Consider the following 14247-nt stretch of genomic DNA (forward strand, 5'->3'; position numbering starts at 1 on the left):
CCTCTCTCTCTCTCTCTCTCTCTCTCTCTCTCTCTCTCTCTCTCTCTCTCTCTCTCTCTCTCTCTCTCTCTCTCTCTCTCTCTCTCTCTCGGATTTCTCTATATCGTTGCCGCTAGGAGCGCCGTTCGCCACCTCTCACACCTCGACGTTGTCGCCAGTCTTCCGTCAGAGCCCCCTTCTCCTCCACGCCTAGCCAAGCAGCCCGAGGCCCTCCCTCTCTCCCTTGCTCTGTTCGCAACCCACGCCCCGCACGCATTGGAAAACTCTGCCACTCCCCGGCCTATGAGTTTCGCATCTTCTTTTCTTCTATTTTTCTTTATGTTTTGCTAGAAATATATATAGATATATATATATATATATATATTTATATATCTGGTATTTTGCCACATTGCTCTCATGATTTCCCATTTGTTACATTTCTGAGGCTCAAATTCATGTTCATTGATTTCGGATTGCTATCTTGTAACGGAAACCCTAACTTATTGGACAGTACTCAATTTGTTTATGCACCACTGTTGGTGTTTCCCTATGTGTGAAGAACACTTTTTTAGAAATTTTCTATGTAATCTATTAATAAGAACACTATAATTTGGATGTGCACTATGCCTTCAACATCAGTTCTCTTCACCAGCAAATTAACTGATTTTGTAGTTCTTGCTCTTATGCTCTTTATATCAACTGATTGTTTGACATTGATAGGCCATGGTTTCTAAGAGCTCTAGCTCTATGCCTTCTCTTGAAAACATCTTGCCTGAATCTTTTGGACTCAGTCTACAACTCCATGAAGTGTTCTCTCTATATTTTCTTTTTCGCTCTCCAACATCCTTCTCCTTTTTGCCACTACCATGGCAGCTGCCTCATTCTCCTGCTGTTGGCATTTTGCATCTTCCTGCCAATAGGTCTATATAAACTCTTCATGTACCATATTACGAAAGATATGTTTGTGGGTGTGCTCACAAGTCACAAGCTAAGATACATGCTTGCCCATGAACGTGCATACGTGTAGAATAGAAGAATTACTGTGCCATGTAATAAATGTAAATGCGTCACAGCTATTCTTGCATCAACATTTACCAAAGTGAGAAATTTTGGTTCAGGGGGCTGATTATTATAGTTACTGCCATAGCATCAATTGAATTCCTACTGTCTTTATTTTGTTTTATACTTTTTCTTTCCTTCTATTTTACAAATCTGGTACAAATATTTTAATGACAGAAGCCAAAGTTAATAGAAGGAGAAAACGTCAGGTCATGTACCGGGAAAAGCTTTTTTTTTTTTGGTTGTGAGTGTGCACCAGGCAAGAACTATCTCCATTGAATGGTGCAACAGAACTACGAAATAAATATAGAGTTGAAACATGTTTTGAAGACGACTATAATATGAAACATTGTGCAGCAAAAGTAAACATATTAGGAATGGAAAAGAGAAAGAACCTGAAGATCTTGAATGAGACCATCAAGTGATTTGATCTTCCTATGTGGCCAACGAGGAATACCTAATTCTCTACATTTCTTCTTAAGAACTGTAAGTCCCAACTTTCAAATTTCTTGAAGCTTCTATGATTGGAAGATCAAAACACTTGGCTAGATCTGATAGAGCAATGCTTGCAATGTGTTCACTGGCTGCTCTCTTTTTCTTATTGTCTACAATACCTGCACTCTTCCATCCTATCTTTAAGATATCAAATCTGAAGAATTCAGTAAAATTCTGAAGTCAAAAGGAAGAATGAAATGAAACTTTCAAATTCTTTTTCCAGAGGAAACACTCTTTTCGTGCATAAGGTAGATCAAAATTGTATCGTATACAATAACCATTGTGATTTGCTTTCATAAAAGGAACTGAATAGAGTCAACAACACTATTGCAACAACAAACTACGTTGTCAATATTATGAGAGAAATTGACATTATCAACCTACTACTCTCTCTCTCTCTCTCTCTCTCTCTCTCTCTCTCTCTCTTCAAAATATTATTCTATTGAACATTAATCAAGTTCTAGCATTATGATTTGAGTTGTTGTTGAGATGAAACCTTTTCTCTTTTGTATATAAGAATTGCCAAGATCAAAGCTTGACTTTAGCTCCACGGTATTGCAATGCTTTAGACAGAGGGAAAAAAAGAGAGAGGAGGAAAACAAAACCAAGGATTTGACTCATTGTAGAAAGTTATACAAAACAGATATATAAGCATTAAACTTGTTGAACATTGCTCCTTATGTTGATCTTCAGATAATTCAGACATGCTTGCTGATGAAGTATAAGTTAATATTATTAAATCACACCAAATTCAAAGAGGAGAGATAGATAAAAGTTTAATAAACATGGAATTGTGTTAAAACTTCACTGTATGAACATTGAAAGCAGCTAATAATTAGGTGCACTGTAGTGTTTAAGGAACACACATATAATGCATGCATGCATGCAGCTTCATAATTAGGTGTCATATTTTGTTGAAGCTGGAAACATTACTTTTCATTATGTAACTTATATTAGAAAGATGATCTTTCTCCTAGCTAGGCCATACATTCTTTTTTTTTTTTTTTTTAGGTAACATGCAAAAACCTGTTAAAATTAACCATGCACATGATGATCTCATGACTTATAAAGTGTTAAACTCACCATCATATATAGTTTATTTTTTTCTCAAGCATGACCAGGTGTCATCCTCATGACCATTTTTATTCTTATTACAAGATAATTAATAATATTGTATTTCATATTGTTTAATTGACTCTACAAAATGAAGTGAATGCACCACTGGAAGTAGTATTGATAAGGATCATGCATGATCATGATTAATTTTGAATTATGTATTAGTAGTCGTAGATCTGGCCCTCTGAACAAGAATATTATATATATAAATTTATTAAACAAATAGACAATATATTCTCACACTTAAATATTTGACCCATTAAATTACAATAAATAAAATGTTTTAAAAAGTATTACCATGAAGCCATCAGATCATTTGTCTGTTGCATCGCATGTAACTTGTTATTCATCAATAATGATGAATGCAGTGGTAAATTCCAAGTCCTTCCACAGAAGATTTTTCTATGAATTAATCGACTTCTAAAAAAATGTTTTAAATTATTGCAGAGAATAATGATTCAATTAATATTGGTATCTTTTTTTTGTATGTTTGAAAGTGAAAATATGTGAGATGTTGGAAAGTATAGGAGAATTTTGAGAATAAGCTTAGCGAAGAAATTTTGTTCATTCATTATTTCATAGTAATGAAAAATAAGTTTACATCTACATTAATGAGCTATTTCCTATAGTTTTATTGATTTCAAGTTTGAATTGTTTGTGATGATATTTACCACAAGCATTCATTTTGGTATGTATAAACCCACTATATTCAGTGTTCATATAAACTTAAAGGTATTAATTCTGTTCCATAAAACTTTGTCCCAATGACCTGGAGCACCTCATATTTTCAACTTTATATGTTTTTGAACTTGGCTTTACAATATGAAGTGGTTTGTTAGTGAAGGGAATAAACATTTTCAGCCCTTGAATTTCGCCTGCCTTATTTTTTTTCTGTATTTTCTACATTGATTGTAGCGCATCCAATAATGCCAACTAAAACATCCCTCAATTTTTAAAAGGGGGACCTACTAGAAGATATTAACTTTTTATTTTTATTTTTTGGGTGGTAACATGCTAAAAGAATGTTCAAGTGAGATTTCTAGCATGCAGTTAAGATCACCATCTTAGCACTAATTTCTTTTTCTTTATGAATCTCTAACTCTTTCCCAGCATGCAAATATCACTTGTCCAATAAGAATTATCAAAGTAGTTACACCTTCTTTATGGTCATTCCCATGCAACCCAATCCAGCAGCGTTCCCTTTTATCCCAGTGGGTAAAACACTAGTGTTACAGGCTAATGTTTTCAATACTTTCTCTTATCTAGCAAGAATTTTCAACTTTTAAATTGAAACTCATTTTCTTTAGGCACATTTTCTAATGTATATCTTTGTTGTATTACTAATTGGAATGATACAAGTTGTTGAGATCACAAAAAGAAAGTAAGATGAAATATGAGCTTGACAAGAAGACAAGACTAATTAAGGTATTGACCATTTCATCCTTTTAAATGGAAGATTTTAGTGCTAGTCTGAAAAGTATATTCTATTTTTTGGCTTTGAAGCATACTTAACTAGAAAATGTGGCTTGTATGTTCATATGTGAGACTAGAACATGTTTCAAAACTTTTGCAATGTGGCGTGTTTCTCATGTAAGGAGAAATGGTAACACAATAGCCCACTTGTTAGCAAAAGATGCTCTTAATATATATGCTGACTTTAATGTAACTATGGAGGAAATTCCTCAGTGTATCCCTTCTTTAGTTCAATGAAATGGAGTAAGAGTATTTCCATTAAAAAAAAAAAATTAAAACTAGAATGCACATAAGGAATTAATTAGGAATTTTTCTACCTCCTCTTTCCTTCCCACCTCAGTTTCTTATCTATTGATCCATTTTAATGAAAAATTTCTTCCCACCAGCATCATATACAAGTGGTAAGTGTTTCTTCTAGTTCTTTACTAAAACATGGACTATTAAATGCATGCTTAGTGTCAGACTCTGCTATTCCCATCTGTCATTACTCTTCTTTGATGAATACAATCATTTATACTCTTGTTAACATTTCCTTTGATGAATTATTTGTTATTTGGCTTGGTGTCTTACATATCATTTTTTTACAACTTAGATAGGTAACATGCTTGGTGACACTTGTTATTGGTTTTTAGATCATTTGTAAGTCTGGTTTTGTGCTTCCCAATTGTGCAATTGCTTTTTTGAGCAAGAACATATAATTTGGATGTGTATTATATTTTTTGTGGAACTGTTTTTGTGCATTTTTTTTTTTAATTTTCTAAAAAACCTTTTCCGACTATTATACTTTTTTTTTCTATCATTTATTACCAATTCTTTTAATCATTGGCTTTTTTTTTCCCTCCTTGTTTATGAATACTTAACTGTTGCCGAAATGATTTTTCCCTTCCCCTTTATGGCCATCTTGATGGGTCCTTGAAATTTTTTCTGGGAATTTTATATTCTGTAGGTTTTATTGTGTACATGATAATGTGGGCTCATGTGTTATTTAAGCATTAGTTAAGCTACATAATTTCTGGACTTTATGATTTTCCTATGCTTGCACTCATGTTACATCTTCCCATTCAGAACACAGCTTCCCTTCATTTCTAAATGCTATTGGATGTGTTTCAAAGGGTGTTTTGGTTTCAGCTTCAGTATCTGTTGTCATGCTTATATTCTAGTTGAGATATATATTGGTAAAGATCTGTGTTGGTTATTTGTTGTAGGCCCATATTAAGTTATTTCAAATTTGCTCCATCTCTTTTGTAACAAATTTTTATGGAAGGAAAAAGTTTCAAGCAGTGTGGTAATAAGGTATATAAACAATTTAATTTGGAATTTTTAAATTCACAGCATCTCCTTTTTAGGTACTTTACTGTGTGTTCTCTAGCTTTTTTTTCTACCTAGAGTGAGATGCTGGAGAGTGGAGGTGGATGGTTTAGGTCATACCTGGCACTCATGTCCTATTGTTTTCACTCTGTTTTAGACACCTGGTACTCATGCTGGAGACACCTGCTGTTTCCACCTTGTTTATTCACACCAGATTTCATACTTTGAGATTATGCATGACTGGAAAGATAGCTCACAATATATTATTAGCAAACACAAAGGATGTGACACATGCAGAGGTTATATCATAAGCTTTAGCTTTAAGGTGTCATGTCTAAGTATGGTTGAAATGGTAACACTATTTCTATCTAGGCATCCATTAGCACCATGCACATACCATAGATATTAATCTATCAAATAATATCCTTCTTTTATTAGTCACCTACAGTTTGTACCCATGATAAACAAAGTCTATGTTTAGTGAATCCAATCCTTGATGTTTTATCTAAACAAACTTGAGGTTGCAGATTTTAGCCTTTGTAGGTAAGAATTGTTATGTCTGTATCTTCTTGGTACACATGTTCTTCACCGTTGGATTGGAAAGTATTCTCCAATAGGTGATACACATGCTTCGGTTGGCTTTCTAGAGAATCTTTCTGGTTGTTGTTTCCCAAACTTTATTGATCTGCTTGTCGTGATACACGTGTATTATTGAGTGGAGAAGTAGCTGGCCATGCTTGAGTGTCTATTAAAGTCATTTTTATTCTTCATCAAATGTAACATAATTAAATGTTTTTTCTAGGAGTAGCATATGCCTATCATAGAATTTGATTATGGTGTACAGGCCAAATGTTTCGTAGTGTACGAAAAATATGCACTTCCATTTTGTTTATAAGTGCACTAGATTGCCTTGCTTTTTGTTTCTTTTTGGCAAAATCCTGTTGGTTTTTATAATCTTATAGTTAATTTGTCATTAGAAAATATGATATTTAGTCCAACTATTGTTAATCTAATTAAGCGAGGTATTAAAATGGAAGTATATATAGGTATTCAAGATGATGATGATGATCTGTATGAAATTAGGAAAACCAATTGTGAATTAGATGTGGTACACCAAGGAAGACAATTGTGAAACCAATTGTCTCTAGTGCAGATCCTTTCTTTATGTGGATTTATTCACAATTTTTTTTTAAAAGTATGACCATGCTGTCATTGAATTCCAAGAAAGGAATCTGGGCTCATATATTGTTGCAAATTGTTAACTTTGTCTCTAGTGCCAGATTTTATTTCCAAATAATGACCTGAGGGTTTATCATTGTTTACCATTTCAGCTTCTTGTGCATACACCCTGACTTACTCATGAAAAATCTTATGCACATAGCTTCTTCAGCTGGTTTAGTAAAACTCAACAGAAAGACATTTGGCATGCTTCATGATGAGGTAAATTGTGTTTTGTTATTCTATTATAGGGTTTTGATTTATTTTAGCCTTAACTTTCTATTTTTAGAGTTATGCTATGTTACAATGAAAAGATGCAGCTTGTTTTCTATGATTTGACATATTACCATGAAAATCAGGATTGGAATTACATAGATTGAGCTTTTCTTTCTCTGATATTAATTAAATCAGAAGTACATAGATTGAGTTGGCATGCAATGAGAGATATCCAAAGGTAGAGAACAAAAGAATTACAGCAGTTAAAATAGTACCAGATTTCCTTAATTGCTAGAATTTAGGAGACTCATGGCAAAATTATCTTGCTTACTAGAAGAAGATGAATAGATTGATTGACTGTTTGATGGGAAGTTTTGTAGTTTATGATCAAATGCTTTCACATACAGACCATCCATCCTTTTTTGAACTAATGAATTACATAGAGTGAAAAGGACAAAGCAGCACCTAGAATGGGGTATGAACACCACGAAATTTTCTGAGATTGTATGTGGTGAGATCTCAAAATCATCTTAATTTGATGAAGGGTTTTCTTATCATGAAAGTTATCTAGCCATCTTCCCAAGGGACAATAATACAGGTCCATGCTGCATTTTCTTTTTAGATCAATGTTTGAACCCATGGATCAACATTCCAACAAACCAAACAGCAACCTAGCTAGCTAATAAAAAGTAAACAAATTTAGGTCTTGTAATTAATTACATCTGTTTCAGCTGCTGTGTGTGTAAGTGACGGTGGATGACTTTATTTTTGACTTGAGGTAAAATGTGAATGAATTTCAAAAATTTGAGATGGAGAGCAAGGTATTTTTGAGATGCTTGTGTTGGGTGAAAATTCCAAATTTTTTGTACTTCCTTGTTGTCTTCCATTTCTAAGTAAATTCCTATCATTTCTACATTCTTAACCCATGATCTTCATATATCTTCCATGTAGAAAATTGAATGGCCTTTATTGGACAGCAAGCATGTTATAGTTGGAGGTGGCTTTGGCCAGAACATCTTATTCATTTTTGCAAAGAATAGGTGCAATAATGGTATGTGTTGGATGATTAGAGAAATTTTAGCAATACTTTGAAATGTATTAAGCTATCCCTCCATCTATATAAATTATAATGTAAATGAATTTATAATTTGACTTGGATAAGAATCCTTGAGTACTTTGTTGTTATTTTCAATGTACCCTTTGTATTATTAAGTAAAGGGAATTAAATCCTATCTGATCTACTAACTTTGATTCTAATATAAGTGAAAAACAATTACTGAAACTATATGTTTCAGTAGTAATTCTTTTTTTAATTTTGTAATTGAGTATTTGCAGCGCTTTTTAGTCACAGCAAATAGGTCAAAACCCATCGCAATTGATCTGTTTTAACGATTTTAGTCCTTAAAAAAATGTTAAATGCAATAAAAGAAGCAAGCATTGCTTTTGATATTGGGTATATGCAGCGCTTTTTGATTTTTGCAACGATTTTAGTCCTTGGAAAAAATGTTAAATGCAACAAACAAAGCAAGTGCTACTTCTGATATGGCGCATTTACAACGCTTTTTATTTTTTGCAGCGATTTTAGTCCTTGCAAAAAATTTTGACTGCAACGAAGGAAGCAAGCGCTGCTTTTGATATGAGGTATTTGCAGAACTATTGAGAGTTTTTGCAATGATTAAAATCGTTGAAATTGCTCAAAAACAGCAATCTTAATGAGAATTTCATAACTTATTTCCAGCGTTCTATTTTATACTTTGCAACGAAAAAAAACGCTACAATTGATATTAATTGCAACATTTTTTTGATATCGTTGCAATTGATCAAAAAAGAAAGGATCATAGGGTCAAACGTGCAAGGAGCATAAAAACGTTGCAATTTAGATATTGCAGCATTTTTATGTAGTATTTGCAACATTTTTGAGTGCTACAAAAGGCTAGTGTAACATTACACTGGATCAAAGGGGTATAATTAGCCTTGAAACATTTGACTTGGACGTACATTTGTTGATATCATTGATGGTTTCTTGAATTTTCAAGGCCTTGATCAGGCGGAAATTTGCCTTGTTTTGAGAATTTATGACTTTGTATCATCTCCCATGATAATTGATTTTTTTTTTTTTGTTTGAATCAAAGTAATCTTTATTGAAATAAATCAATCAAATAAAAGGGATAATACACAAAAGACTATCCTCCAATCTAACTTCATCCTCATCACTACTTCATGCATACTTGTCTAAAACGTGTGCAGCCATATTAACATGCCTCCTGACATGAACAATATCCCAAGAATCAAAATGAGTCAAAACCTACTTAGCAACCCATAACAGAACACCTGACTCAGAAGAAATAAATTTTAAGCTGTTAACTACATTTAGTGCATTCCCTTCTAGTATGATCTTCCTCAAGTCTATTTCTTTTGCAAACCATACTGCTTGAAGTGCTCCTTGAGATTCTGCTATGAAGGCATTAGTAAACATGAATTTTTGTAAACTTATAGATGCTACTACCCTTCCTTCAAAATCCCTTATGACAATGCCAATGCCAACTTTACCAATCTCTTACCTAATTGCATCATCCCAATTTACTTTATAAACATCTGTAGGTGGTGGAATCCAATTCGAGTTGCTGCTTACAGATAGATCTCTGAAAATATGATGTAAAACTTGATTGTCTTGGAATTCTGTCAATAGTTGCTGAGCCTACTGCAGAACCTTCTTAAGATGGATGAAAACTTCTTCAAAAATGAAAGAATTTCTTCTCGCCATATCTTCTTTACTGTTATGATAAACTTCTCCAACAACTCCTACTCTAATACTCCATCCATGTAGATTAACAGCTGCATAAAACCAAAACTAGTGAAACTACTTTTTTGAACTTGCCTTGAGAAATCACTCCAAACATCCTTAGCTGCTGGGCAATCCCACAGGACATGAACTATTGTTTTTGTATTAATCAAACAAATGGGACAGGCTGAAGAATCTATAATTTTTCTCTTAATCAGATTATCCTTTGTAGGCAATGATTCTAGACAAGCCCTCCAGACAAAGACTTTAGCTGCATTAAGAATGTTCAACTTCCAAAGCTTAACCCAAAAACCTTTATTAGTATTAGAGCTCGACCCTTACCCTCTCTCCCTTTCCATCATCTCCATATGCAAATGGTATGCACTCTTGATAGAGAACACACCATTGTTTGAGCACCTCCAAATAATTCTATCAGGGCAGTTAAAACACTTAAAGGGATCTTCCTCACAATTTCTGCTTCAGTGCTATTAAAGACAAAATCAAGTAAAGGAGTGTTCCAACTCCTAAATTTTGGATCAATAAGGTCAAACAAAACAGCTTCACTGTCTAATACTTGAACTGGACTTTGAACTCGAAAGGAAGATGGTTGAGGAAGCCATCTATCCTTCCAAATTCTTATGTGAGCACCATTACCAACTCTCCTAAGGATCCTTCCTCTATTAACTTTTTAGCAGCATGAATGCTCCTCCATATATAAGAAGGATTAGTTCCAATATTGGCATTAAGGAAGGAAGAATGAGGGAAGTATTTTAGTTTTAAAATCTTACTAGCGAGAGCTTCAAGTCTTTGAATAATTATGAAACCTTGTGTTGCAAGTAAAGCCATGTTAAAACTTTCTAAATCTCAAAATCTCAAACCTCCAACAAACTTAGCCTTTCCCATTTGCCTCCATGAAACCCAGTGAACATTGCCTTCCCATTGCTTTTGACTCCACCAAAGCTGCTTCATGACTTTGTTAATATCTTTGAGCAAGAAACTTGGAAGCCTGAAAACACCTATACAATAAGTTGGAAGATATTGAATGACAGCTTTGAGCATGATCTCCTTCCAACTTGGGAAAGAAACTTCATTTTCTAGTTGCTAATTCTACTTCTCACCCTATCTAAAATGTTGCAAAAAGCATTCCTTTTTTATCTACCTATAATGGCTGGCAAACTAAGATAAGTTTCAGAAGAATTATAAGCCCTTACTCCAGCTATACTCAAAATGAATCTCTTTGCATCCTCATTTATATTTCTACTGAAATGAACAGAAGTTTTATCCAAATTAAACCTTTGTTCAGATGCTTGTTCATAGATACCAAAATCTCCTTTATTGTTCATAGATATAATAAGTTTATGAGATTGAATCTCATCACTATGACTGAGATGATATTTTAGTACGAGTAATACTCAGGTGCAAGTCCAAAAAATTGACAATTAAAAAAAAAAAAATGGCAGCCCATTAGTTTAATCATTGGATCTGAACAATTACTTAGTAATTTGGAAATCCTAATATATGTCACTTTTGTCTTGTCCCAAGATGTCATGATAATATATATAGATGACGATTTAGATTCCACCTTTTAATATTTTTGTTCATTCATGAATTAATATTAATAGATAGAATTTCTAAATTCATCAATATATCCTACTCAATTTATGCTCACATATTTATCAAATGTAGTCTTGTAGATCATTTGCAATACGCGAAAGATTTGCAATAATGTTGAACTTTTGAAGAGTTACTTCTATATATTGATTTTTTTTTTTAAATTTACTACTTTTTTTTTTTTTGTCACTACAAATTAATAAAAAAAATTATATTCATCATTCTACATATTATATTTTTTTTCTCTTATTAAATATATGATATATAGATAATGAGTAGAATAATTCAATTAATTTAAAAAGAAAAAAATAAAAAAAATATATAATGTATAATTTATGAGAATTATAATGAATAGATAAATTCAATCAATAAATGATAAAAATAATTTATACGGATCTAGAATATTCAAGTTCCATTGATATTTTTGTATTAGGAACTGTTATTATTATCATTGTTACCGAAGACAGGCCCAAGGGATTCTGTCCTTTCACCTACCCAACCCAGATAGCTTTTTAACCTAATGTTGCCACGCTCTCATTAAAATTTGAAAATGCTTCGATTTCTGATTAATCTTCACCCTTAAGCAAACCCTCCACTAGTCCAGAACCTTCTCTGTTTCGAAAGGCCATACAAAAAGGAAGGCTTTCGCAGTAGGCTGCAGAAGTGAACTTTGAAAAGGCCGGAGTCTTGAAAGTTGAACGTGTGATAGAAGAAATGGCGGACGAATTGGCTCTAGACTTGGAAGAGCTTCATCACCTCCAAAGCATCGCCAAGAGGCCTCGCATCGTCTCTTTCATCTCCTCCGAGATCCGCAACCTCCAGAAGGTCCTCCTCCTTTCTTCTTTCTTATTGAACCTAGTGTTTCTGCCATTTTGATGAGATTGTTGTTCAAGAATGCCCGGATTTTTTTCTTCCTTTTCGTAAGTGTTTTGGAATTTAAATGAATCGATTTGCTTTTACTGGAAGTAGTGAATTTCTTGTTTCTACTACAACTACGCGACTTTTATTATAGTATGCACATATATATTTGATTTGGAGAGAACTATCGTTTATGGCTTCCCTACGTTTTCTTGATTTATACTTTTTTCAGTGGAAGTCGTAAAGTTAACTTCTAAGGAAGTGATTTCTTTTTTCAAATATTTATTGGTCGAAATTTACTGAACATGAAGGCAATCAGTGAGCGCACTGATGCGCTTTGATCAGATAGATAGCGCATTAAGCCCTTTTCGTTGTTATATGCGAGCTGCCTATGCCGTTTTCATATCCTTCCCTGCGGCTTTTGCATTCAGATACTCGTACATTTTCATTTAAATATATGTTAATCGAGCCAAATCTATATTAGAAAATAAAAAAACCAAAGAAACTTTACCATGATGAAATTGAAAAGCAATGGGTACTGCAAGGTTCCGACTATCTGCTCGATGTTGTACTGTTGACTGAATCGGCCCCTCAAGTGAGATCATATATCTTTGGGTAGACATTTTTTTTGCTTTGGTGGACGCTGACCTGCTCTTTATTCTTCCATTGCAGTTGTCAAAAGAGGCTGTCTCCGTGCCTCCCTCGCAAATTCCAACTCCGATTTTAACTGCACCTAAGGTGTCCTCGGACCCGGCTTTGAAATATGTTACACTCGGATCATTCAGCTGGGATCAGGACAATGACAAAGTCAAGGTAACAACCGACTTTTATTTCTGAAAGGGGTTTTAATAAAGCTACTAAATATTAGGTTCTCTGTAACCTCGAAGCAAAATAGACATCAAAGCGTTGAAAGGCATCAAAACAAGTATAATATTTAAATGTTTTTTTTTTTTTTTTCTGAGTTTTCGTTTTCAATTTCTCGGTTAAAGGACATTGGTTGCTCTAATGTTGATTCTGCCACCCTGCAGATATATGTATCCCTTGAGGGAGCTGAGCATGAAAAAATTGAAACTGAGTTTAAGACAACGTCCATTGATGTCAAATTTCATGACATTCAAGGGAAGAACTACAGATGTGCCATAGCTAAATTGAACAAGGAGATTATTCCGGATAAGTGTAAGGTGCTAGTTAAGCCTACAAGGGTGATTATCACATTGTTCAAAGCATCAAAAGGGAACTGGTTAGATTTGCAGTTTAAAGAGGACAAGGTAAATTGATTGCTGTGAGAGGTACTTCAGCTGGATTATATATTTTGCCTTTGGAACATGGTCAACTAATTGCACTTTTATCTAACAGTTGAAACCGAATCTGGATAAAGATCGGGACCCTATGGCGGGAATCATGGATTTAATGAAAGTGAGTTCCTCCTAGCTTTGTTCATAGCAACAGATGTGTATGATCATCCACTTCATCCTTAAAATGCATAAGATTAGTATTCCAAATTGTCTAGTTCATGTTTACAGTAGCTGTGTCTCGAAACATCTGACATATATTATTTGCACCAAATGTTTCTGTTGTAGGGTTCTTATTTTCTTTTCTTGTACATTGATTTGAAACTTGCAGAATATGTACGAGGAAGGGGACGATGAAATGAAACGAACAATTGCAAAAGCATGGACTGATGCGAGGTCTGGCAAAACAGCCGACCCTTTAAAGGGATATCCTTGAGACTAGACTATGGACTATGGAGGGAAGTTTTGATAGTTATGACTCGATGGTGTTCTGAGTGGATGTTGGCATGTACATGTTTTTGCAATGGTTTGGTGGTCTACTCATGATGATTATCTAGGACTATAACCTCGTCTTCAATGTGTGGTAACATGTTTTGGATAGTTTTCTATCATTGCTACGAGTTCTATTACATCATCTTTTGCTTTCTTTCATTTTGTTTGTACAGCTTTCTAATCTTTCTTCTCGCTTGTAAGATTGTTCCTTCTAACCGGGTTGGGTTGGCCCAAGTGGTACTGGCCTTCGATTTAGTGGTATGCTACCAAGAATTTTTTCTTAAATTACTCAAGACACACTCGGGAAAACTGTCTGAAATTAGTTGAGACATTGTTCTGGGACACAAT

The 14247-nt window shown here is 33.9% G+C and overlaps 1 protein-coding gene across 1 annotated transcript; it reads left to right on the plus strand.

The window, feature by feature from the left end:
• The first annotated feature begins 11818 nt into the window (after window positions 1-11818).
• Window positions 11819-14058, plus strand: LOC122278195 (calcyclin-binding protein-like). Its single transcript, XM_043088322.1, has 5 exons — window positions 11819-12082; window positions 12788-12928; window positions 13144-13383; window positions 13472-13531; window positions 13739-14058. The coding sequence occupies exons 1-5, from the start codon at window positions 11972-11974 to the stop codon at window positions 13841-13843; spliced, it is 657 nt and encodes a 218-aa protein (XP_042944256.1). The 5' UTR covers window positions 11819-11971; the 3' UTR covers window positions 13844-14058.
• Window positions 14059-14247: the final 189 nt, after the last annotated feature.

This window comes from Carya illinoinensis, chromosome 10 (assembly GCF_018687715.1).
Source record: "Carya illinoinensis cultivar Pawnee chromosome 10, C.illinoinensisPawnee_v1, whole genome shotgun sequence".
In the NCBI taxonomy this organism is placed as follows: domain Eukaryota; kingdom Viridiplantae; phylum Streptophyta; class Magnoliopsida; order Fagales; family Juglandaceae; genus Carya; species Carya illinoinensis.